We start from the raw sequence: 26743 nt of genomic DNA, 5'->3' as shown, positions 1-26743 counted from the left end.
CAGAAAGAAAGGTTTGATAACAGCTTGATGGGAAAGACGGTTAAAATTGCATCACAAAGGTATAATCTTTGACCAATTCTATGAACATAATAATCTTTTCACGATTAACACTTGGAAACTATCATAATTTTACACTGAAATAGAATTTTGGTTCATGAAAGGGGTAAATATTACTCCCTCTTGTTCACTTTCATTTTTTTCACCATAAATGATAAGTAGGTCGTACATTTCAGTAACTTATTCTACTCACATTTTATTATAAATCTAATATATAAAAGTGAGATTCATATTCGACTAATTTTTTCAATTCACTTTTCTTTACATTTTTAAAAATCCGAAACCGAAGTGAACAATTAATGAGAGACGTGGGAGTACTAGTATTGAGCTAAGGCCTATCTTTACTATAAAAAATTAGGGGTAACAAATTATGCATGATGGGTCGTCCCAGTGACAGAGTTAAGAAATTATCTTCGGATGGGCAAAAATATATAAGGGGAAATGGAACTCTCAACCCGAACACGACACACACCAGACATGAACTCGTTATCGACATGGCACGATAGCAACACTATAATTCCTGAACCTGATCTACACGATAAAAATTCAATTTAAACCTGATTAACAAGAACATATAAAATAAAATCAAAGCATGCATTTTTTTTAATAATCAAATAATATTATTATTTTTGTAACGGGTTACCTGAACCCAATGGAACCCAAATTGAATCCAACTCAAAATTATCGGGTTCCTAACACGATAAAGACAAGAACCCAATAAGTCTCGATCTAAATCCATTAATTTGATGCGTAGTTGTATGAATTTTTGTATCGGTTACGAAATTGTGAGCTCTATACAAACTCCTCTGGCCAACTTTGGACATGCTATTTTTCGTATGGGCCAGGCCCAGCGAAGATCAATCCATAACCATTTCAATGGCATCATCCTTCCCGCCCATTCCTCCTCTCTCTCACGCGATTTTCATCGAATTCATTCCAGAAACATCAGGTGCACTTTCGCGTTTCGATTTTCATCTCTCGACTAATCAACTTCTTTACTGTTTGTTTTAATTTAGTTGTTTTGGATTTTGACCTCTAAATCAGCACAAATGCCCTTGGGAGTTTTACTGATTTATTTTGAAGCTGCGACCTATCTCTCTCAACTGAATTTTCATAGATCATTTCATTGTGAGTGTGGAATTAGATTAGCAAACGAAGGAATTCAAAAGGCTGTGATTTTTCGTGCTGTAAAAAGAATGGAGAAATTGGATCAAGCCGAGATTTCCTTCCACGATATGATTTTCACTCTGTTGAGATTTCCTTTTTCTATGCTATGCTCCTGATTTCGTGTTTAAAGGCTTTTCATATTCATAATTTTGAATTGTGAGAGGTTAACAATGTTATCTAACATTCTGATGTTTCTTGTCAGATTGATTTGTGTATGTTTTTTCATTTAATAATATTTTGTGTGTTTGCAGTGTGTTGAAGAAATATGGAAAGGCCTCTCACTCTAAAACCGTTGAGCATCCAAGATGAAAATTCTGTCATCCACCGTAAAAGTAATAATACTTCATCTTCTATACTACCTTGCTTTTACCTCATTGCATATTTGGCCTATTTTAATTGTAGGATCCGCTTTGCTTAATTTCTAGCACACTCGATGCTTCATAAGCGATAGAAACTTTATTCGGTATACTCCTTATGTAAACTATACTGATTTCATTTTGTAGAAGTCACTACTGATGGCAAATCGAAGACATCCATACCATTGCCAAAGAAGGGTGGATTTGCACGCGAGAGTCGTAAAGCTCTGAATGACATTACTAATAAGTCGTCTATTCATCGTGAGACAACCTCACAGAGTAAAAAGTCTGGAAAGAAGCAGTTTAAAGTTGCTGAAATTGGATTTTCAAATCAGAAAGTTTTTGAGTGTGAGGCACTGTCCAAGAAAAAGATTTCGGTTAATGAGAATCTTAACATTGAGGAAGAAGGTTTCTTGCACGACCACAGGAAGTGCATTGATGCACAAAAAGCTACTTCAGCAGCATCAGAGCTTAATTTCTTGGACACAGTTCTTCCTGGACATGGTAACCTGTTCAAACTCATAATACTTGGTTATATGTCAATGTCAATGTCACTTTCACTTCATCTTTTATCTTGGTTAGATATGATATAACACAAACCTAAAAGGTTCAAAACTTTAATGCTTGTATGTTCCTTTCTTGTTCAAAGCCTGTATTGTAGTTATGTGTGATTCTTCAAAGCATGTCAACTTGAAAGCTACTATTCAATGGCTATTCATCAATAACAGTAGTAAAATTGTCTCTATTGAGGAGACATGTCCTCTTAGATATTACTTCTTCAAAGACAAAAATACAATATCTTGTTTCCCTCATTTCTGGCCGTTCATCCGGAGGTAATGACAGCATTTTGCACCTAAATGATCTTTGAATAAGTTCTCAAATCCAAGTGCATCTATTCTCAAAGTGCTAGTATTTTTTTGGAGGTGGTACATGTCATATTTTTTGCTTAATGTCATAGCACTACGATCTCAAGCCATACCAATCCTGTGAAGTTCTGCACATTCATTGATTTCCTGGCCTTTTTTCTGTTGGGTGAGATGATGCAGGCTCGACAGACGTGATAATGGAACAGACAAAGGTATGCACTTTGCTGTGATTCGGTTGCATTAAGCATATATAGGAACTGGGTAGACAGATGTTGAGATATGTCATGCTTATATCTTCTTGTAGGGTGATCGAGATCCTGACAACTGCAATCCCAAACTGGAAGAGTTATCAATGCTAGAGTTTTCTGATTGGTTCAAGCCTTGTTGGAAGTCTCCTCCTTCACCACTTTATCAGGAGTGTCCTCTGCCCTCTCCGTCTGTATTAGAGTTTGAGGCAGTCGAATTAGAGCTCAAGGAAGGCGATGACGATGATATCTAAGAGTGTGGTAACATGAAATGCATTTTGCCTAAGGACATATGGATTATGTAGCATGTTTGATAGAAAATCAAACTTACTGTCGAGTAAAAAGCTGATAGTTTTGTGATCAGTTTTGCTAACTGCTAGCCTTGTAATTTGCTGGGCCAAACTGCCATTCACATTGGAGTGAAATAGTTTTGGTGTGATGAGATAAAGACTTAGATTCAATGCTTGTGTACTCGTGGATGTTGGATTATGTAGTTAAATCAAGTCAAAATAATTGACATTGGAGTATATTATAATCCTTGCAATTTGCTTCATAAGTTTGACTCTGCTCTTTCGTTTTGCAATTGTGAGTTGGTATACTTTTTATGCTTTCACAAGAAAACTACATCCCAAAAAATACAGAATATAAACCACAAACCAAAAAAATACAGAACATAAATATAAGCACTGGGTTTGTCATAATTCAAATGACAATAAAATGTTATAAACGTGCAGGTTATTCATACTAAAAACAAAAGGAAATTCATGAAAAGAAAACATTAACTTAGGCAGAAAAAAAGACCAAGAAATCTAGGCTAAGATGAAATATATCATCTATACCCGGTGACGGGATGTGTCCAGACACAGTTCTCCAAACCCAAGTGCTTACTTATTTAACAAATGAGCCCTAATAAGATTTGCCACAGTGTATTAAGCTTCCAGCTCCAAGGAAAAGACCAAAAACAGCAGCACTACCCACCGTTGTCTGCCCAATGTACCGTACTTTTAGAAGACCCGGAACCTGCATTTTCAGATTATCAAAATCTCCCATTAAAGTCGGTCAAGAAACAGTAGTCACCTTTTACTCATTTATCAGCATATTTCTCTAGAAATACACGCTGGATAACGTAAATAAATATATTCACATCTCCAGTAGCATTCAGTATGGTGTGTTAAACCTTGAAGGCAGAGACTAATATCTGAAAGATGATCATGGTGACAGAGAAAGCCAACTAAAATGGCTGACCTAATAATCTGGTGAAACATAAAAGGAGTAAAAAATTATTGCACACATATAATACAAATAAGAACATTATTGCACTATTAATACCAAAGGAACTACATAGCATATTTCAAAAGAAACTTTAATGAACTCAATATCTGGCATTATCAATAGGGTAACTCTCTCCAAAACCTCCATCTCAGAAAGTATTCAATCTTTTATGTATCAAAGGATGGATTAACAATTTTTTAAAGTGTATTAACAAATAAGAAGTACTATAAATAATCCAAAACCATCTTTCCATTCAGCAGGATGTTTGGCCCCTCTATTGCATAGAAGTAAATAAACAGGAACCAATAACAAAGGATATACGGACTACAATTAACTCAAAAGAAAATAACATGCCATGGTTCCCAATGTCACATACTCCATATAAGAGCAGCAATGCAACTTAACTGGTTCCATGAATTCTTTTCTCTCTAATTTACTGTTTCTTATACAGTTCCTGCTTTTCCAAACCCTAGTTACTTAGTAGATTAAATGGAAAACAAAAACAGACAGCCTAACGATTTTGTCTCCAGATCTCTTTAACGGATTTCAACCATCATCAAGCATCAAAATATCATATGATTCAGGTATTCAAAAAGGTAATGTTTATACATTTATAGATGCTGACTACAACAAAGGATAGACAAAAATAGCATCATCAAAGCTCAGTCATCGGTTTTCTCTTAAAATCCCATCCAGCACGCAAACAACATTAAGATACGCGCCAATTTAATACTATAAGTAGTTCAATTTGGATTGATACTTGATCCAAAAAATTGTAAATGACATAGACCAAACTCCCTCTGTTGCTCAAGATAAGGAAAGCTTTATCTAAAAGGGCATGAATTTTGTGGTTTTAAAAAGCAGAAGGCAGAGGGAAAAAATCACCTTAGATCTTATAGCATCATAAGTTCCATAAACAGCACCTGCAGATGATAACATTACCATCAGTTGATGAATACAAACATTCAGATAACCAATTAAACAGGATCAAGTTGTTATAATTCATTCAATTTGGGGATAAAAACTTGTGCTGCTTCGGAAAAAGCCTAATTTAAGCTAACTCCACAGTCCTGAATTAGGTTTCAAACAAAGCATAAAACAATTAAAATTTTTAAAAGCAGGAATTGAACACATTCTCTCCATGACCTAGGCATTTGATAAACTGTAACACGATAATTAAAAACAGAGGCATATGATACTGTTTCCGTAGGGATTTAATTGGGAAAGAGAGAAAGAGATTGTTGCAAATAGGGTTATGAGAGAATTAGGGGGTCTTACCCACAGCGCCGCCGACAGCTCCTCCGATGGCGAAGCCCGCCGTAATTCGCGTCAGACAGCTATCCCTTGCCATCTCTTCTCTTCTTCGATTAATAGTGTTTTTGGTGTTGAATAAAACTTGAAGCTTCGGCTTCAGCTCTTATATAGAATTTGATTATGTTTTTACTTTTCTATCAATAAATACTATAAGGGGTGAATTACAAATTAGGTTTTATTTTTACAAATTGGTCACTGCTATATTATTCGATGAAAATTCTCACAGCAGTTAATTAATTTCAAATTTTCATTCCTGCTTTTTTAATACAAACTTTAGTATAAAGAGGTTTGGTTGGTTTTATGATTGATTGTTCATGTAGGTATTATTATAGATTAAGGAGTGCTTGGATATTAGTACTAGCATCTCATTTATGCATGATCTATTGTATTTCTTTTAAATTTGTATTACATATTATCAAATTGTTACACATCAAACTAGGGTTGCATAAAGTAAAAGCAAGAGAAAAGTAGGAAAATTATTTTACCTAAAGAGAAGTTATATCAATTCCATTATTTATAGACTAAGGACCCTAGTTAATTCGATTCTTTTTTGCAAATCCGAAAAAGAATTAACCAAGAAAACCCGGAAAGGATGAAGGATGTTTAATAATAATCCATTGTATAAAAAATAAATAGCATAACTACTAATAAAAGGGAACTAAATAAATAAAATATACCTAACGACACACATACTCTCCATATCTGTCCAGAGGGAGCGCATTTCGCTGGCCATGATAGTGCTTGTTCCTCTTCCCTTTTTTGTTCTCGTGTTCCAGCTGGGTGCCCTCGGTGTGAGTTGTAGACATGGTCTTAGTGTAACACCCCTCTTCGACCGTCTCTCCATCACGCCACACAGTACACCGTTCTGCCAATTTTGTCGGCGTAGGGTATCTCGCAATCTCCCTCGAGGTCCCTTGATACGGGTAAACCTGCATCACCGTCTCATATCGAGATCGCTGAACAGGTGGATGGGGAGCATATAACTGACTAGGCTCTGTTGGAATTCGAGACCGTCATGCACAGCACGCCGACCGTGGCAGAACCAAGGGCATATCCTCGTCGACAGACCAAACGACCGATGAAGTTCGGGGATTATGTCTCTCGATGAAGAGTAGTTCTTGTCGCAGGAAGTTAGTTATTTTAATTGCTTATTTTTGTTGATTTATTTTATTAAGAATATTGGACATACTCCCTCCGTTCCATAGTAGTGGGGACATTTCTTTTCGGCACGAAAACTAAGAAAAATTGTGATAAGTGAGTTAATAAAGGAAGAATAAAGTAGGAAATGAAATAAGGAAGAGAGTAAAGTAAATGAGAAGAAATGCGTTGACTTTTACTAAAAAGGGAAATGACTCCACTACTATGGAACGTACAAAAATGACAAAATGACTCCACTACTATGGAACGGAGGGAGTATTGTTTAATGGGTCGACCAATGCTCCTTTTTGAGTTTTCTTATTAGTTCTTTCCCGTATCGCAAAAGAGAGTCGAACCATCTAGGGTCCTTAGACTATAAACAGGGCATATTGTTAATTCATTAAGGAATATAACAATATTTACCCTATTTTCTCTGCCGTTTATTTTTCTGCAAATTACAAACCCTAGGTTTGATCGACCGGCAACTCACCGGCGACTACCTCTATCTTTATCGCCGCTCGTTGAGGGAACAAATCTCTTAACATTTGGTGCCTTCATCTCGAACAATGTCCCCCTCCTGCAGCAACAGACGTGGTTCGTGTGGAAACCCTTCCGATGACAACGACGCTACCGCTCTCGTTTCATCATGTGGTGTTGCAACTGTCGGAACCCGCGCCGCTGGACCCTATAGCGGCGACCTTGGAACATCTCTTGGCTTCCATGGCCAGATTGAGACTCAACTTGGCGTTGATCGTCGTACAACCATTCCGCAACCAAACCCTAGGCCGAATCGGGAACTTCCCTACGATTTGCCTTGAGGTTGGCGACCGGAGTCGCCCCAGTCGGGATTCGTGCCGTCTACGGCCACTATCGTATCAATACCCTCCTTGCATTTCCCTGGACTTCGTCCAGCTTATACCTCTTCTTTTCCTGGACTTCGTCCAACTTATGCCTCCAATTTTTTTTCTCCTGGACTTCGTCCAACTTATAACTCCTTTACCTGGACTTTGTCCAGCTTATACCTTCATAACCCAATTAAACCACATACAAAACCCAAAGCACTACTTACCACATTGTTTCGCAAAACATTATCTACGTTCCACAAAAAAAACAGATATCCCACTAGACTAATGTATTCCATAACCAAAACAAAATATTTTCAAACCAAATATCCATTACTAAACCATAAATCCATGAAGATTCCCTACTCATAAACCATAATCTTCGAACCACTTTCCGAAGAAGAATTTAGTCGGTCGTTCTTTCTATTGGCTCGATGCACTTTCCTGGTTAACGGTAGTCATCTTGTTGTGACTACAAGTCAGCATGGTATGCACGTACTTAATTCTCAACATCGTCAAGCTCTTCAACCCTTTATTTATGAGACCGCAATCCCAATCTTTGTCTGATTCTCCAAACTATGTCTCAATATGCCGCATCAAATACACCCCACCGTCGGTGTGGTTGTGTCTGTTTCTCCACGGCAGTATCAAGCGATGGACTGCATAGTTGCGCACTTGATCAGCTACTTTAGGAACCCTGCACTTGTCTAGGGCCTCAGCAAAGAATTCGTGCCGTTACAAAATACGACAAAATCAGAATAACACACGACAAAGAAATTAAAAGTACAAACATAACAAAAACATCGTACCAACATAGACGGTGTTGTCCCATACTTTGTACTGAAACACGTATGCGTTTCGGCAGGTGTATGGTCGATGACTTTCATTATGTTGTGAAGGAGATCGAAACATATGAGATAGTAAGACTTGTTGGTGTACACCGGGAAGAAAAACTACATCAGAAAAAACAGATGAGGTTTAGATATGACAAATGATGTACCCACATAGAATATAAGATGTTTATCTGGTTAATTTATTATGTGTACTGCATACTGCATAATGTGTACTGCATAATGCATATTGTGTAATGCATAAGAGCATCCGCAACGCTGACTCGATGCTGGCTCGGTCTCGTCTCGACGAGACGAGCCAGCATCGAGACAGCGTTACGAAGCTCGTCTCGTCTCGACGAGACGAGACATCTCGTCGCGTGACACGTGCCGGCGAGGCCGGCCTCGAGCTGGCGAGACGACGCGCGCGCCCACGTGGCGCGCGCTGGAGCATTGCGTGACGCCCACTCGCCGACCCGCGAGTGGGCGTCGGAATTATGACGTAATAATTTTTTTTTTATAAATTCGAAAAATTTGAATTTAATAAAAAAAAATTCAAACGGTCGAATTTTTTTTAAAAAAAATTTCTTTTATTATTCTATAAATATACTCCATACTCCATTCACCATTTTACACACAAACACTACTCTCATTCCTCTTCCATTTTACACACAAACATTACTCTCAAATTGTTGAAAAAATGTTCGGCGATGGAAACTCCAGCGGCGGCGGCTCCGGCAGGCGGCGCTCCGGCGGGTTCGACTTGAACTCGTTCGACGATTGGACGAGCATGTACAACTGTTTGGGTACTCTCGGTTCGTCGCCGGGCACCCAAGCCTCGACCACTCCGCCGGCGTACCAAACACCACATTTTGATGTGGATGCATACTATCGTCCCCCCCCCCAGAGGTACGGGCAATCGCCGGGATTATCCCAAATTTCGGAGAACTTTTTGGCGCCTGACTGACCAATAAGTGGAGGCTCCGGCTCCGGCAAGATCGGCCTCAGGCTCGGCGTCAATGCCTAGGAGGAAGAGGAGGAAGCGGAGGAAGAGGTTGTGGGAGACGGCACCCATCAATCATACAGCCAAGACGAGACGTTGGCTCTGTACGACGCTTGGATCAGCAAACCAACAAGTGTTTTTGGCAAAAACTCACCGAAGTTTACAACGCACGAAGGCCGAAGAAGACCGTTGCCCGCAACGTGAAGATGCTCCGCAGTCATTGGGACCGATGCGACAGAGATGTCAAAAAAATTTGCGCGATATACAGGGGAGAAGAGGCGAATTATCAAAGCGGAGCCAATGGAGCCGACATTCTGAGAGCGGCGTTGCGGGTCTTCAAAGACGACATCGGTAAAGATTTCAAGCATGTCGATGTTTGGTCACAAGTTCACCACCTTGAAAGGTGGGCTGGCGGTGTCGAGTCAGGCGCGAAATGCATGAAGCACACGGCGCGTGGCCACTACTCGTCTAGTGATGGCGGCGAAGGCAACACCTCACGTGAGGGCACGCCAACCGATGATGCAGGGGGGTCTTCTTCCGGTACACGACGTCGGCCGCAAGGGAACAAGGCGGCGAAGGCGGCTAGAGCGAGGGGGAGAGGGAGGGGCCGCGGCGAATCAAGCCAGGCGGGCGAGGGCTCATGCTCCGGCACGGGCATGGGCTCGAACACCCTAATGTCCATGTACCTGGTCGCCACGATGGCTGACCTTTCAAAAATGACTCCTGCCCAAGTTTCAGCCCATATGGCCGGGATCGAGTATATGAAAGCTCAACTTGGTATAGGGAACTTGGGTGCACCGCCGACTTCAGGGGATGATGATTCGCCGGCGGAGTAGTTTTTATAGTTTAATTTAGAGTATTTTAATTATGTATTTTTTTTTTTATTTTTTAGAATTTTAAATTATGTATTTTTTTTTATTTTTTAGGCTTTTAAATTGTAATATTTATTTTATTTAATGAAGTGTGTTTTTATTAATTGAATTTGTTGGAATTAAAAATAAAAAATGAAATTGAATGAATAGTTAAGAGATGGTTAAGAGATGGAAGGATGCAGGTGTTGTCTCTTAGTTAAGAGATGAGCTGAAAAGTACAGTGGGGCCCATGAATAGTGAAGAGATGAGACGGTTAAGAGGCGGATAAGAGACAGCTTTGCGGATGCTCTAAAGTGTAATGCATAATGTGTAATGTGTAATGTTCAAGCAAACCAAGTAATGGTACCAGGTCGTAGTTTTCCCATTTGAACTGCGGTGTTTTCAAAGTGTCATTCAGAAGGTTGGTCCAGAAGAAGTCAGACAATCTTGGACCAACACCTCCAGCCCCTTGGCCTACGAGGGGGTGATCCTGATTTACAAGGATATCAAGTATTAACACACAAAATAAATTGATAACAAAAAAAAACCTTCGGGCAGAAATATTGATTCACGAATGTCTGGGTTGAGAAAAAGAATCTGGACAATGTTTCGGGCGCTTTCAAATTCTCCATGTTGTTTAGGTATGAGGCCCATGCATCTATGATTCCATTGGACACCGACTTGTAGGGGCCGAGCGACAGAAACTCCATCTTGGGAGTCGTCACCGCGTTGTCTTGGTAAACAACAGATTCTCTGTAAATAAAGATAGGTGAAGTTAAAAAAAATAAAGATAAAACAGACGAAGAATTTGACAGACTTTATCAGCCTGAACAACTAAAGGAAGTAAGTACTGTAATTTATAAAAAAAAATTATCTACAAGTATATTGTTTTATCTAACAATTTTTTTTCTATAGATTTTTAAAGCTTGGGAAGAGATTATATTAAAATATTTTCCGGATGCAACCGATCTGGAAAATATCGATGCAACATTCAAGTTCGTAAGCTACCAATGGATAGAGCATGGATACGATCTGGGGGTAGAGGCATTAGTATATGTATATTATGCTCTTGCACGTCGACAAGCAATTGATGATAGTAAGTAGTATCATTGTAGTTTTAATATAATTTTTAGTATTAATTGTAATTTTAGTTACTATAATTTTATTTATTTATTTTCAGCTTTAGGGATGGTAGTTGGAACTCGAATGCTCAGGAGTACAGCATTAAGACGCATAGGAAAGTCTCTCGAAAACTTGCATGTGTTTGGAAGGAATATTGGAAGACCTTACATAACAGCAAGGATCATATTAGGGAACCAGAAGATCAACAATGCAAATGTTAAAAAAGGAGGCGAGCTGGAGGTCTCAAACTTCCTTTTTAAAGGTAAAAGAAAACAGAATGCCAAAAATACCAAGACTGCCAATGCCAAGTATGTAATACTCGCTTCAAAAAAACAGATGGAGCAAGAACGCCATTCTTTGCCCGAAGCTGAGATGCTCCCAAAGAATGAGAACCTTGGTGGATACATCTTTATGTGCAACAATGACACAATGGAGGAACACTTGCAGAGACAACTCTTCGGTAAGTGATTGTTGTTTGATGTTTTGGTAGTTTTATATTTTCAAATTTGAATGATGGTTAAATATTTTCTTATTATGGTGTTTTGAAATGGTTGAGATGAAATGCCGGTCGGGAGGTTATCGACCATGTATGGTCATTCCAGGTGAATCAGCTAAAAGGCTTATTGAATGATCATGAATTAGTTGTTCCAACTACTTGCATTGCTAGGCTAGTTTCTTTTGTTTCTATATAGTAATTCCTAACTTGGTAAACTTGTAAGAGTTTGGTTGGTCGGCTAGAGGGATGTTTCCTGTTCTTTCTTCATACCATTTGTTCCTATGATGATTTCAATCTCTCAAAAATATAAAATAATTGGAAATTTCTTCTGTAGGTTTGTCACGAAGATGCATTAATTCTGTGAGGGCTATAAAGCATGGCTTACCTCTATTTCTCTACAATTACACCACTCAGCGACTGCATGGTATTTTTGAGGTGAATTGCAATTTTACGTTTTAGTTCAACTGCTGCATTGCTTATGCTTCCTAGGAATAGTAGGAATCTAAGTGAACTCAATTTAAATTATATTTTTCTCAGGCAGATGGTGTTGGGGATGATAACCTTGATCCTACTGCTTGGAAAGATGAAAAGTGCAAAGGTGAATCAAGGTTCCCTGCTCAGGTGAGAATCCGTATAAGGAAACTTTGCAAGCCGCTAAAGAAAAATGCTTTTGTGCACGTATTGAAGTTTAATGCAAAAAAGTTCCGTCTTGAGCTTTCGGAACATGAGGTAAGTTTCATTCTAGTTAGTAGTAAATGTGAACTTACTTTCCTTTTCTTTATTGTGGTATTGCAGACTTCGGTTTTGATTGGTCTGTTCGAACAAGCTAGCGTGTGAGTCTTTCCTGAAGTGCCTCAGAGTCTGAAGTGACTTACTGCAAATTTACATGACTTCTAATCTGATATTGATGTGCTATTGAACATAATAGTGAGACTTGAGAACTAACTGATCTGTGAACCTTAACTTCAGTCCTTCTTTTTCCTCTATGAAGCTAGTGTTTAGTAGGTAATTACTAAATATCTTAAGTTGGAAAGCATTTGGTTCCTGTGAAAGGCCTAAAGGAAGATGAAGTAGTAAGTAAACTGGATCGTAGCATCTGAAATTTTATTCTGTCATCATCAAAGGCCTTGAAATTTAGGTGACTTTTTGTATTGTTATCTGGTTTAGACCACAATCTTAATGGAATGTGACTAAGTACCTTAAAAATAATTTATTATGTTCCTGGCTAGTGGATCTTCCTTGGAAGAATTACTACAGATATGTAATGGTAAACCTTTGCACCCTTAGCCCATCGCCCATTTATTTAGGATTCTAAGACTCTCACCATGGCTAGTTCAGCCTGTAGCTTTTTTCTTTAGCATTCAGTGTTAAAATGTTAGACATGAGTGATAGTACTATTTTGTTTGAACTAGAAGGTGTTTTTTTTTTTTGGTACAACATTCTATTGAGTCAAAGAAACCATCACCAACTCTAAAAAAATCTCTATAAATAGTCATTGTTTACATCTTGTATAATCAACCAATCAGTGAATGTCTTCTTCTCCCAAATCTCTGCAATCGAAATGGCTATGGTGAAATGCAACAAAAACCATACACCTCTTTTCCAAACACAAACTATTATCCTATCTCCTCTGCTGTCTTTGATGTAGAAGCTTGGCTATCGAACAAATCCTTGATTGTGAATGTTGACAAGGGAAAATTTATAAACTAAATGGAGTTTGCTTGCAACATTGGTCTAACACTAAATCTACTCAATGCACCACTTGAAAAATGTGCTCTAACATTGAGCCATTTGTAAAAAACCCGTACCTCTATAGACGCCAAGAGGCTTCAACTTTCTAGTGGCGCGATTATACACCATTATATCCGTCGAGTAGATTGCAAAATACACTAGCTTACCATCCGGCGAAAATTGTAACAGCTTCATACTCCCGCAACCGTTAGTATTGCGAATAGATTCTCTTGTCCATGATCCAAAGTTCATAGTCACGAGTAGAAGGGTGGTCTAAAGAACCTTTACAAGCACCTATAAAACAAAATGGGGAGCAACAATATTCAGGTAAGGGTAAAGTGGAGAAAGTTTCAGTAGTAAGGTCGAAGGCAAGGAGAACAATAAAAAAGCCCATTTATGCAAGCAGAATAAGCTATAGAGATATAATTAAACGCAAACTCATCAGTCGATGGTAATAGTATTCGCTTCCAGGAATTAGTTTTGAGTGAGTACAAGTGAATGTGATAATCTTTCACGGTTTATACAAAATGCAGCAGTTTGTAATCTTTGGATCTATGGTGAAACCCCATTCCAAATGATTGAGGTGAGATTCCACAATGGTCTCAGGGAGGATCTTATACTCTAGCGTTGTTGGGTTAAAAAGAGCATGACCCGACCCCTCTTCAGTAAGATCAAGTATACTGTTACAGCTACACCCACTGAACATACAATCATCTTCCACTTCCTCTTTACGGGAAAATGTAACATAATGTATATCTTTCGCTACCACAAAAAAACCAGGCTCAGGCAAAACAATGATGGACTACATTTTGTCTCGGTTACGCAGATATCATCGTCTAACTAGTCCTTCGAATTGATCTTTGCAAACATAAATAAACATAGAATTCAATTTAATATTCAGAAATAGTACCTTGTAGGCGACTAAAAAGTTGACTTTCTTTGTCTTTGCCGATAGAAAGGATTTGTTGTCTAAAACTCATATTAAAAGGAGCCGCCTCTCTACAAATAATATTGATCACACTATTTATTTAAACAAACACAAACATGCAAGTTGGGGAAAGAAAAAAAAAATAAAACTTGTGGGAGATTAGAGCTTTGGGCCCTAAATAGGTTGAACGAACTTGAACACCAACACTAACACAGCCACTTTTAGATCGAACGCTAGCAATGTGGGAAGCCATGCTTTCTGCCAACGTAAATTAGGATTGAGAGGAATTATTTGGTGTCAAAAAAGAAAAAACGTTAATCAGTTGTGCAAAACTCAATGCATAGAGAAGACATCTCTCTTTTGAAAAATCTTCATTGGTTCAGACAAAAAGCCAATTACTTCTTTAGGCATAAATATTTGGACAAGTCCCAAGATCCCAAATTTTATAGTCATGAGACAAGTTTGACCAATCCACTCCTCCTCCTCTCACAATGCAATAGAATAATATTATAATTATGACCAATTTTAACAAGTGATGATGAATTATTTTATTGCATTGTGAGAGATGGAGTAAGAGTGGAGTATGATGAGTGGATAATGAGATCCTCTCCGCAAGTTTGAGCATCACATAATCCAACCCCAATCGAACTCATAATATTTCCCAAATTACAATTCAACAAATTAAATTCTACTCCCTCCGTCCCGCTTTAGGAGTCCCGGTTGATCAATTTTGGGCGTCCCGCTTTAGGAGTCCCGGTTGAGATAAATTAATAAAAAATACCTATAAAGTGTTAAAAGTGGGTCCCAACATCCACTACAACTAATAAAAAAGTGTTAAAAGTGGGTCCCAACATCCACTAAAACATTTATTTATTGGACACTCAACTAAAAGTGGGTCCTAACATCTACTAAAACATTTATTTATTACACACTAAACACTTTTTTCTTAAAACATGTGCCGGCCTCAACCGGGACTCCTAAAGCGGGACGGGGGAGTATAATATACTACAAGTTTGAGCATCACAAAATGCCAATTACTATGTTACTCTTTCAATGTAGTGTTTGATATGTAAAACATGCTTACCAATTGTTGGCAATGAGTGTGAAGCTCCAAGCTTTGAAATACTATTTTTTTAATGGAGGCTGTTCTCTTCTCTATTTTTTTCTAGGTTAAGCCCACAACTTATTTTGGTACTTTTGCCTAATAATTAATTAATGAATCTATTAAAGTATAATGATAAATAATTAGCCTAGTTTTCTTGAGAAAATATTCAATGGTCAAGACACGCAATATATGGAAATTTTGCATATTTCACATATCTTATATCTTCTTCAACCTCACTCACGAGTGTTTTTTCTCACTATGAAAGCATAGCTTCTCATAATTTAATGAATTCCAAATTATTCACTCAATTCAATTGGATTTAGTTGTGCACACATTAACAGAATTGTGCAGTCAATTTTTTCATCAAATGAGTTTCTACCAAAAATTTCATAAAATTTAAATAGATTTTGCAAATTTAGTTTTGAAAAAATTGGTCTTTGCAGATAAACATTGATAGTCAACACAGTTGAACTCATTTTGAAATCCTTTTCCTTTTATGCGATAACCAATTTCAAAACTTGCAATCTTATTAATGAAAATAGCAGTCCATCGTACATCAATTTAAACCAAAAGAGATTGAGAAAAAATTGTTTTCAACATTTTCCCAAGAAAGGAGAGTTTTTAGATTAGAATGGGAAGGTGAAGGTAGTCGAGAAGGTTAAAAACTGAAAACCAGATTTGTGCAGGGGAGACAAGAATATCAAAAGGAGAATATATTCAGATTTTCCAGTTGTCTTAACAATCGTGTGGGTATTACAAATAAAAGGGAGGGATTTATGGAAATTAACTTGACACATCAGCAGTCGTAATAAATTTAATTTGATTTGGAAATTTTGGGGAGAAGATGAACAGTTTTTCAGAAGCGGCTGATTATATTTAGGGAGAAGGTGAACAATTTTTTCAGTTTATTTTCCTTTAAATGTGTATATCAATTCATGTACCTATTTTGTGTTGTGTTATGTAGTAGCACTATATGAATTTCATATTTCCTACAATCAACATATGTATATATTGTTCATATTATTTCACTCACTATGTAAAAGATTAAATAAGAAAACAACATAGTATGAAAGTTCAAACCAAAATATTGCAATCATTTAAAATATCCTTGCATCCTAAAAAGCAGTTGATAAGGATCAATTCGTTTGGGTGGTCACAGTATCAATGAATCCAAATCCCACACAGCAGATTACTTCAGTAATGAACATGGAAATAGAGATTAATTCCAAATTTACAATAGTACTTCTGTAGAAGGAAAAGACCTTTAAAACTCACATAGCATTGCTATCATCGTCATCTACATCGTAGTGTTTTTCACTTCTTGCGAGCTGAAAAAGCAGCTGCAATACCACCAGCCACAAGTCCAACAGCAGTTGCAGCAATACCAATGCCAATTACTCCATCTATATCAAAAATTTCATTTATTAACACATTTTTAAGAATTTGGTGCAGCATAATTTTTTGTGTTGGGCGTTCATACGAGTAGGTAAGCAATACATAAAACACGAGGCTTTACCTTTTGTAATTTTATCCTCAATGGCTTTCTTCAGGGTCAAGGCCTGCTTCCAGTCAGGTGCAATCTGTATTTTCCAACCAAATTTTACTTCACAAATCTACCAGTTATATACCAATACGGCATGCCAAACTAGAAGTTAATGGAATAATACAAGCTCTTGGATGCGTTCAATGCCGTCTTAAATATAAAAAATGCACGGACATGGCAAAAAAATCTCAAAATTAATAATTGATAAATGTTTAAAATAGAGATATGGTAGTCTAATACACAACTGTATTTCAAGTATGATTGTTTAAAAGAATTCTAACCTCCAAGCAGCGATCAACAATCTGCCTGCTCCTAGAGTATTCCGCATTTCTAAAGTATCCAACTGCCAGAAGATACACCCTTTCCCTCTCTTGCAGGGGGGTGTTAGAGTCAGCTAGAGAAACTGCAGGAAGTAAGTTTCATCAGTCGAGATTGTGAAGCCTAATTTTACACAATCAGGAAGAACAGTGTGAGCAAATACACGATGGTCAGCAGAAGACATTAAATAAGAAATAATAAAAGCACAAGGTAGTGATGAAGGAATAAAATTTCTTTGAGGTACAAACAAAATATGCTTTCTAACACACAGGGGAGAGAGAGAGAGAGAGAGAGAGAGAACAAAGATCAACTCTTCTATATAACCTTCAAGCATAGCTATTCCACGTTGGACATCTTCTGGTCTTTTAGAGTGAACCAGGGCCCAAGACAAGCGCATGATGCTTTCGCTTTTTAGCTTATCAGAGGAACCATTCTCTGCTTCAGCAACCTCACGTTCACAGGCCTGTAGAGATGTAATGCTCAGAGATATGCTTCAGCAAACAGCAAGAAATGAATACATGTAGAGGAACAGCTAAGAATACATTTAGAGCAGACACCAGAATCAGAAGCCTAGACCGATATATTTGGAACAATATATCACACTGTAATACAACTACGCGTGCAAAAAAGTCTTCAACATACAATGAAATGAGATTCCTAAAGATCAACATCCTAATCTCCATCTGTAATCTATTTGAATCTAAGAAGCAAACAACATAAGCTAATGGAACACTTTATAAACTTCCAACGCATATTCATTCACTACTTCTCGAAACCGCAGAACACAAAATGATGTTCAGAGTTGATGTATACCCTACAGCCATCTAATCTACAAGAGGGCTAGACACCACACAAATTACCTTGAGGTAGCTTGTAAATGCTAATGTGAAGATATTCACCATTACAGCTGCAACTATAATGTAAAGTTTCATACATGAGGGCCAAGGGCGACAGAAACAAAATCTATGTAAACTAAGAAGATATTGCAACATACTGTAATATGAACTCGGCAGGCATACTACCCACAGCCTACTGGCCGATTTCATTACAAAAATAGAAAAAATAGAGAACAAATCAGTATTAAACTAGACCACCTCCATCTTATCCATTAAATCATGCTGAAACAGTCAAGGACGAGCAAGAAAGTATTCAGAATAACTTAGCTATTTTTTCATTTTAATAAAACAACACCATTTATTCCAGGATTACCCAATCAAGCAACTAAATGCAACTCAAAACATCATAAAAACAGTAAATGATATCAGTAGAGAATAGTACTTCACACATCTGCAATATCCGTTCACATCTCCCGTTTTAAATGTAAATTCTAAGATCATTGATTAATTTGTACATGATCACAACCAAATCAATCACAATTGGAGGCGAATCACGCGGTTATACTACTATACGATGACTAATTCATGACTCTGATACCTCTTAAACCCTAGTAAATTCACAATAAATCCATCATATCCAGCTAAAAAACCTCTCACTAACGAAGTTCGAAAGCAAGTGATAGCAATACTTACAGCTACGATGTCAGAATCGCACCAAGGAATCACGTCGGCGCCGGTGAAAAAGCTGCCGACGGAATCGAAGAATTTCCCAATTTTCTTATCCATTTCGAAAAATCGGTAGACGCAATTTGAAGCAACTGATTTGATGAAATTTTTGGAAAAGGTTTTGAACTGGAAACCGATTCTCCGTGTGTTGACGCTCGACCAAATTCTCTTATTTTAGCACCACCGTCATTTTATTTTTTTTTTAAATTTGCATCACTATTTATAAGAATAATAAGTATAGATGAATTCTAATTTTGCACACATTTTTTAAAAAATTCAGATTACAATACACAATTTAGTGTGAACTTCTTTTAAAAATTTGAAATAAAATACGCAAAGTTTGAACTTTGGTTTAAGTTTCTTTTTACGCAAAAATTTGAAATTAAAATAAAATCACTAAAATCTCTTTTTAGAGAATATTAACAAAATAAATACTAATGTCCTTCTTGCTACAATGGATGGATAAGGAAATAAACTAGCGATTCTTATTTTCATCCTTCTTTCAGGATAATTACACAGCTCGTATAAAATGTTACACATTTGTAAAAAAAGATTAAAGTTTACATAAATCATATTCCCTCTGTCTCATCGCAATTGATTAATTTTCAATTTATTTTTTATCCTACTACAAGTGATTAATTTTCATTTTTAGTAAAAAAACATACTACTAATATCTAATTTCCCCTATTTTACTCTCTCTCATATTTCATCCGGGCGAATCTATTCATGCCTTAGGAGGGGCATTTGCCCCACCTAACATTTTCTCCCCTATATAAATATTATCTTTCATATAATTTATTTCTTTTAATTTTTCAGTAAATGTCCCTCCTCAAGTTTTAAAATTTTCTTCATGGATAAATTTGCCCCCGTCCCTATAAATTCATGGCTCCGCCCCTGATTTCATCCTCTATCCTAGTTTATTTTTTCCATTTAACTCAATAAATATCATTTTCTTAAATGTTTCATTTAATACTTTCAGTTATTTAGAGCACTCCCAATGGAGTTCCCTAAAAACTCCCTTATTTCTCCCTAACTCCTGCCACATCAGCGCCACATCAGCACCAAAATTTATCCCCAGTTTTTAGCCAAGTGCTACATTGGTTTCTCCCTTATTTCTCCCTTATTTCTCCCTAACTCAACATTTCATTTTTACATCATTATTTTTTATATTATTTAATTTTCCCTACAAATGTATTTAATAAATAGACTAATAATGAACAATTCATCGTTGTATTAATCATTGGAAAATATAATACAACGAGAAAAAAAAAACTACAAATAAAAAACGCAAATAAACAAAGATTTAAAAAAAAAAAATCTAAGACGGAGGGGCCGGAGGGGCGTCGGGATCGAGCCCCAGCGTACTCTGCAGGTGTTGGATGCATTTCCAGAGGGCCGCCTTTTCTTCAGGGGTCCCGCCGCCGGTGAAGTACAGCGTGTACATCTGGGTCAGATTGGCGACATTGCTCGAATAAGTGGCTTTTTCTAAGTCGATGACGGATTCCGACGCGACTTCCGACGTTGCGCCCTTCCCCTTCCGCCTCCCCTTCGCCTTCTTCACTCCCTCCGGGCGCTCGTGCGGACCATCCCCACTCAAGTCGATGTGGGCCGCGCTCCCCTCGCTCTCCGAAACGCTAAGTCGCGAGCGCACCGATTTCCCGTGCAGCGCGTCGTGCATTCCCGTCCGGAATTTGGGGAGATCCTTCAGCTTATCGTAGATGTTCCAATACTTGAAGCCCTTCGTCGACAAGTACTGGCTACTATACATCCGGATGGCCTCATCTCGGACCATGTGCTCGTTCTGGCCACTCGTCATGTGAGTCATCAAGTTAGAATAAATACCGTTGAAGTGCCCGCAGTCCCTCATGAGGCGCTCCCAATGCCGACGGATCGCCTCGCTGCCATGGTCCTTCATTGAGGCAGTCTTGTGGCTCCTGTACTTCGCGGCAATCCGCTCCCAGAATATGATCTCAGTCTGGTAGTTGCTGCGCTCCGCGTCCTGTGACGTGTCCGCCCAGCAGTCGGCTATCAGCTCGGACTCTTGCAGAGTGTAAGTAGTCCTTACCCGCTTCGGCCTCTCATCGGAACCCGTATCAGTCGCAGCCGACGACGCCGGCGCCTTCCCCCTCCCGCTCCTAGAAGGCGGCTCGGTGGGCGTTTCTTCCACCTCGAAGTCCTCCGCGCTCAGTGTCGCGGCCTGAGATTCTTGGTCGCCTGGGGTTGATCCGGGGGTGTCGAACTGGGGCCGATACACATCGTCGGCTGGAAAGGGCATTCTGCCGGCAGAGTTGAAGTACGGAGAAAGTCTCCGCGCCGGAGGAGTCTGCAAAGGAGACGGACCCCCGTATGGAAGTTGGCCGGGAGGAGAACCCATCGCCAACAACGACTGCATCCACTGCTCGTTTGCTTCATCCGTGTTGGGAATTTGTGAACTCGACTCTTTCCCCTTACCCTTATCCTTACCCGATCGGGAACTTTTCTTCCAAAAGCTCATAATTTTGATGAAAATTGAAGATTGGGAGAAGAGATTGAAAATGGAGAGAATGAAGATTGTGGGTGATGAATGGAGGAAGTGGAGGAAATATTTATAGGGGTGGAATGTAAAATAGCCGTTGGGTTCAAAAAAAAAAAAAAAAAATTTTAATTATCGCCGATTATCGCCGAGCGTCGCCACAGTGGCCGGCGATCGCTCGGCGATAATCCGGCGTTAGAACGCCACTCGGCGAAGCAACGGCAACATTATCGCCGAATTATCGCCGACTTCGCCACAATGGCCGGCGATAATTCGGCGATAACCGGCGATTTATCGCCGAGAATTCGCCACCTCCATTGGGAATGCTCTTATGTTTAAACACCATTAACATTTTTCCTATGCGAAGTATAAAATATTTCTTCAATACTTCATTTTAATATAAAAGGTTCTATTATTATTTTATCTTTGTAAAAAAAATCATCAATGTTTCATTTTCAAAAACGTTCAAACACATACGACAGAATATATTAAATTGAACGTGAATGAAACCTTCCTATAATTTATGCAAACTTCAAACATTTTGTACCAATATGAAATTAACGTGAAACATTTTGTATAAATGATATAGTTACCCCTTCATTTGCTTGATACTATGAATAAAGGAATGCTCACCATTGAGTCATTTTTTTTCGTCCATCCAATTCGTGTCGTAATTTAGTTTATGCATATTTAGGTTATCCATTTCGTCCATCAATTTTTATTGATTTCCTGTTTGATAATATTTCTAGTTACATATGCAATTATGTAGCACTGTAATGTTGTTGTATTACAAGTTTAACTCGTTGTTCTAGATTAAGTGATTAACTCACCTTATAAAGTTAGATAAGGAATGTTCAGAATGTGATTACTGTACAGAATTTGGAGTAATATCACTGCTCTTTAAGTACTGAAGCTTCTAAGTTCTATTGGGGAAATTGCAAACTATGTGGCATATGCATTTGCCCCTCCATTGGAAAAAAGAAGCAAATGGAAACTTATCTGATAAAAGGATCGGTAATATAGGTTTTGTGTATTATTCACTGATAATTTCATTATACATGGAGTACCATTAATCCATTATATAGGACTAGGAAAACTCTAAGAATACAATCACACATTAATCACAAATATTTCCTCCGGATTTGATGCAATCTTCGTCCAACATTATCGAACACTTTGGAAGTGAAAAGCAAAATACAATAATTATAAAGATAACTCTTTCAAAAGAAGGCCCTCTTCCCTTCAAGGGAAAACCGAAAAATACTACTCCGTATAATTCGACACCCCTCCCTTCTAACCTTAGGACAATATGTATAATAGAAGAATAATTAGGACGCAACAAATGATAAGTAAGCCTAATAAACTAGACAATATGTGACAATTACTAATAGTAAAGACTGCATAACAGCCCCAAGCAATGTAACTGGTGTCTGATGCTATTCAATTTATGTTATTCCAGCATTTTTTTCTCTATGTTGGATCAGTTATGTTCATTCTTGTTTTCACTGATGAGTTCTCTCTTGGCAAATTCTGAATTGCTAATAGAATAAATTACATATTTCAACTTAGATATTTAATGCTTCCAATAGCTAGGAAGTCCCTTTTTTGTTTTTTGTTATGTAGTTGCTTGGATTCTTTGTTTAGACTTTACAGCCAAATCCAACTGCTCAAACTTGTTGGAGGACAAACTGAAAAGGATTTTCTTCTCTTCTTCTCAACATTACACACTATTTCTCGAAAAGCCACTACTGGCCAATCATTTTGTTTTTGCAACAAGATTGTCTATCTCACTATTCTCATTAGAATCTAGAAGTGAAACAAGGCAACTATTATATTTATACCTACACTTCTCAATACAGAAGTCTCTGGCTGCCTCTGTTTAGATTGCTCCATTCTTTTTTTTAAATGATTTCATTTATGAGCACTTATATCAATACAATAAATACTGAAAAGCGTTACCTTGACTATTCTGCCTATTTCATAAACTCCATTTTCCTTATTGCTTAAGCTATATCAGGAATTTGTCAATTTCATTTTCTTCTTTATACATTGGGACGTCTATATTTGTGTATATCAGTAGACCAATTCCTCAATATTTTCTCTTTCCAAAAAAAAAAGAAAAAATCAAATATTAATAAATACTAAAAAGATTGTGGATTGGATATGTCTATTGGTTGTTTTATATACCAAACTAGTTTTAAATATTACACACCGAACACATCATTATAAAACAACGCGGAGTTCATTACATCTTTATTTATAGTTTATTATAGGGAATTCAAAGATTTAAAAACAATGGCATCATCTAGCATAATTTAAAAATAAGTTCATTATAAGTTTGTTATTAGTTCATTATAGTGAACTTCAGGTTGTCTTATAATAATGTTGTTCGGCGTTTAAGGTTTAAGACTGGTTTGGTATTGATCAGAGTCCTATGTCTATGTCCTTTCTTTAGCAAGGTGTTCTGTTCTGCTCATATCTATCCTCAACATCAGCTGATCTGCATACTTTTTATTTCCAGCCAAAAACTCAATTTATAAATCCTGTTTCAACCATAACACAGATTTTCTATTCCTTTTGCTCAACTTTGTGTATAATAGTTGCTGCCACAGAACATTGACATAGAGGGATAAAAAAGAAGAAGAATGTAAGAATTCTAGTTAGGATTCCCCTTTTGTATACAAGTTTCGTTTCTCGTCTAACCATATCCATCACAAGATTTTATAGCAGTTTCATTCTAGCACTTGATTGTACTCGTGTTTCTATTTGATGCAAAGAATGTATGACAAGAATGTGTGAAATCTGAATCTCTTATTAACTCCCAAGTAAAAGTAATAATGTGTTAAAACGAATTCATCTCCAAAACATAGCATTTCTTGGCAACCATGAGCTTCCTAACTGCTTCACCTATCACCTTCCCTTCCCCTTCCCCTTCAAACGCGTCCGCCACCATCTCCGCATCACTCCGGCCCTTCTTCGCCTCGTCCTCTCCCCCACCAGCCGGCTTTATAACCACGAGCGTCGCCCCCTCCATGACCTTGCCCGACCCCGGCACCTCCAGCCGATCCAAATACCACATCTTCATCCTCAGCGCCGGCACTCTGCTCCTACTCTCCACCGTCGTCTCATCATCTCCTTTCACCTTGCTCGATTGCCGAATCTCCTCAATCTGCTCCTTGTTCATACACAGCCTCCCCTGATCGCTCTCATCCGACACCACCACGCTCTCGATCATCTTCAGCCCTTTCACCGTCTCCTGCATCAGGTAATGCCTCGCCGACGCAGCGATCAGGCACGATATCGTCCACACGATCCGCAGCTTCAGCTCGTCGTCCGCCATCACCCGCGACGACGACGCCTCTTCCTCGCTCGATTCAACCCTATCCTTCTCCGACCACGATTTCGCCCCCAAAATCACGCAGCTGTGCAGCTCCCGCCCGAATTCAGCTCTCCATTTCAGCAACGTCGTCGGATTCTTACCATTCCTGGACGGATTATGCTTGTGATTGCCGTGGCAGGGCAGCCGGAGATGGAGGCCGCGGATTCCTTGGAAATTCTTCAGTATCTGGTTGGGGACGTAGTAGGAGTAGAAATCTAGGTCGTTATTCTCCTCGGGCTTGGGCTTGAGTTTGATCATCTGAGAAATCAGAAGGAAGGGCTTGGTCAACGCTCGGATCACCAGATTTTTGAAGGAACTCTTCCGATCGGAATCCTTGGCGTCGGACTTGTTCGGAGGGATCGGGAGGAAGACTCGATCGACCTGCGGGGCGATGGAGCGGAAGCGCTTGCAGGTGGACATGGACAGGCACAGCGATTTGGCGTCTTGCAATTTGCCGAAAATCGACAAGACGACGTCGTCCGGCAAGCAATCGAAGAAATCGGCGGAATCAATAACAGCTTGTTGGGAGGTGGAATTCATGATTGAAATTGAAGAATTAGAGTGGAGAAAGTGGGAAGAATTGGTAAGCTTAAATTGGGGAAGAAGAAGTTGAATTGGCGGTTAAGGGTTGGGTTGAGTTTGGGGATAAGATAGTTGTAGAGAGAGAGAGATGGTGGGGCCACGCCTATCATATGAATTTTCTTTGCTACTTCCTATAAATATACACACTGGTTTTTACTTTATAGTATGCGTATGAAGCCAAAGATTGAAGATTCATAGTAATACCGTATTTCATTTTTACTATTTATTTGGTTATTTTAAAAAGTATAGCACATGCTCACTTGTATATTCTCTTTGTTTTTTAGGAGTAGTACACTACTACTCCGTTTACATTTTTGTAGGTTACAGAATTCTTGCCAAATATAATGAATATTTATGATATTATTACCATACAGAATTAGCACAATATATTTTTTTTCCTATTTAATCGATGTTACCGCACTGGAAAACATGAAATATAAAAACGTAACTTCGATTTTAAACATGTATATTTTTTTAATAAAATTGCAATAGAATATAGTCAAATTTACAATTGGATATAGTCCAAACTAGAGATGCCCAAGGTTTACAGTTCGAGCAGTTAACCACGAAACTGAAACCGTGAGATTTAAATGAAACCTAACCTGTCACTTTTGAGACTATGGGTCGGGTTGGGTTCCAAAATTTCAGAACCGAAATGGTGCCGAAACCACCGGTTCCGTAGCCAAAAAACTGTGCCGGAAACCGACAATTTGAAATCGTGAAAAGTCATTAAAATATCGTCAATTCGAAACTGAAACCGTAATTGCAAAACACCCTTGTTGTTCGGTTTTGATTCTGCAATTTTTAAAACCGAAACTAGCGGTTCCAGACTTTATGCTGATTCCAGAACTATGGGCATCTATAGTCCAAACATAATAACTTGTTTTTCGTTGAAATCGCAAAGGTTTTGACTTTTGACCTAAATGTATTAGTGGAGTACTACTAATTAGGAAGGTCAATAGTGGGAAGCGTGTGATAGAAAAGGTGATTGGCTAAACAAAGGTGCCACGTGGAGGCCTTATCTAGATGTTTGTTTATTGCTTGACTAATGGATAGAACACCAAATTTGATAGACCGCCTACTTTTTGGTCGTAACTGAATTAAGTTAAGATTGCACATTTTTCTTGAGTATTAAAGATCACATACATGCCCATGCCCCACTAACCCTACCAAACGAAACAACATATTTGATCACCAATTGCCCACAGTTTCGTTCATATCTTTGTGACCAAACTAAGTAAATATCGTGTTGTGTTGATTGTGCTCGTTATTTCTTAACAATTGGCGTCGGCGGTGATCAATGTTAGAGATAGTGATAAAATATAAACTCTAAATATTGTACAAACTCCAAACTATAATCCGAATCATTAAAAATGTCAATAAGTGATAAAATAACAGCAACAAAAAATGTCAATACAATTTTACACAATGTCAACACAGCATCATCAACCGTTGACACTGTGTTAACATTTTTTAACGGTCCAGATCATAGTTTGAAGTTTGTACAATATTTAAAGTTTGTACT

The 26743-nt window shown here is 38.2% G+C and overlaps 5 protein-coding genes and 1 long non-coding RNA gene across 6 annotated transcripts; 2 read left to right on the top strand and 4 right to left on the bottom strand.

Annotated features, from left to right (window-relative positions):
• The first annotated feature begins 897 nt into the window (after nucleotides 1–897).
• Nucleotides 898–3228, top strand: LOC125190675 (protein PATRONUS 2). The gene is made up of 5 exons (XM_048088025.2): nucleotides 898–1006; nucleotides 1476–1556; nucleotides 1728–2084; nucleotides 2627–2658; nucleotides 2751–3228. Exons 2-5 carry the CDS (start codon nucleotides 1490–1492, stop codon nucleotides 2943–2945), a joined length of 651 nt encoding a protein of 216 aa, XP_047943982.1. The 5' UTR covers nucleotides 898–1006; nucleotides 1476–1489; the 3' UTR covers nucleotides 2946–3228.
• Nucleotides 3229–3356: 128 nt separating this feature from the next.
• LOC125190676 (reactive oxygen species modulator-like protein) lies at nucleotides 3357–5394 on the bottom strand. Its single transcript, XM_048088026.2, has 3 exons — nucleotides 5242–5394; nucleotides 4849–4886; nucleotides 3357–3711 (listed from the first exon to the last, which is right to left on the bottom strand). The coding sequence occupies exons 1-3, from the start codon at nucleotides 5312–5314 to the stop codon at nucleotides 3598–3600; spliced, it is 225 nt and encodes a 74-aa protein (XP_047943983.1). The 5' UTR covers nucleotides 5315–5394; the 3' UTR covers nucleotides 3357–3597.
• Nucleotides 5395–11128: 5734 nt separating this feature from the next.
• LOC125189514 (B2 protein-like) lies at nucleotides 11129–12395 on the top strand. Its single transcript, XM_048086787.1, has 4 exons — nucleotides 11129–11522; nucleotides 11893–11993; nucleotides 12096–12287; nucleotides 12354–12395. The coding sequence occupies exons 1-4, from the start codon at nucleotides 11129–11131 to the stop codon at nucleotides 12393–12395; spliced, it is 729 nt and encodes a 242-aa protein (XP_047942744.1).
• A 629-nt stretch (nucleotides 12396–13024) lies between these two features.
• LOC148926651 (uncharacterized) lies at nucleotides 13025–14553 on the bottom strand. Its single transcript, XR_016130285.1, has 2 exons — nucleotides 14200–14553; nucleotides 13025–13583 (listed from the first exon to the last, which is right to left on the bottom strand). It is a non-coding gene; the product is annotated as an uncharacterized LOC148926651 (long non-coding RNA).
• Nucleotides 14554–16389: 1836 nt separating this feature from the next.
• Nucleotides 16390–18932, bottom strand: FIS1B (Tetratricopeptide repeat (TPR)-like superfamily protein). The gene is made up of 5 exons (XM_048083588.2): nucleotides 18713–18932; nucleotides 17508–17646; nucleotides 17147–17268; nucleotides 16839–16902; nucleotides 16390–16725 (listed from the first exon to the last, which is right to left on the bottom strand). The coding sequence occupies exons 1-5, from the start codon at nucleotides 18803–18805 to the stop codon at nucleotides 16637–16639; spliced, it is 507 nt and encodes a 168-aa protein (XP_047939545.1). The 5' UTR covers nucleotides 18806–18932; the 3' UTR covers nucleotides 16390–16636.
• A 4955-nt stretch (nucleotides 18933–23887) lies between these two features.
• On the bottom strand, nucleotides 23888–25326 carry LOC125189134 (F-box protein At1g30200-like). The gene has a single exon (XM_048086369.2). It carries the CDS (start codon nucleotides 25174–25176, stop codon nucleotides 24100–24102), a length of 1077 nt encoding a protein of 358 aa, XP_047942326.1. The 5' UTR covers nucleotides 25177–25326; the 3' UTR covers nucleotides 23888–24099.
• Nucleotides 25327–26743: the final 1417 nt, after the last annotated feature.

Source organism: Salvia hispanica, chromosome 5 (assembly GCF_029641045.1).
Source record: "Salvia hispanica isolate PSC_SH4W2 chromosome 5, Shi_PSC_v1, whole genome shotgun sequence".
Taxonomy (NCBI): Eukaryota; Viridiplantae; Streptophyta; class Magnoliopsida; order Lamiales; family Lamiaceae; genus Salvia; species Salvia hispanica.
The sequence above is the reverse complement of the archived record's forward strand: the minus strand, read 5'-3'. Positions and strand labels throughout refer to the sequence as shown.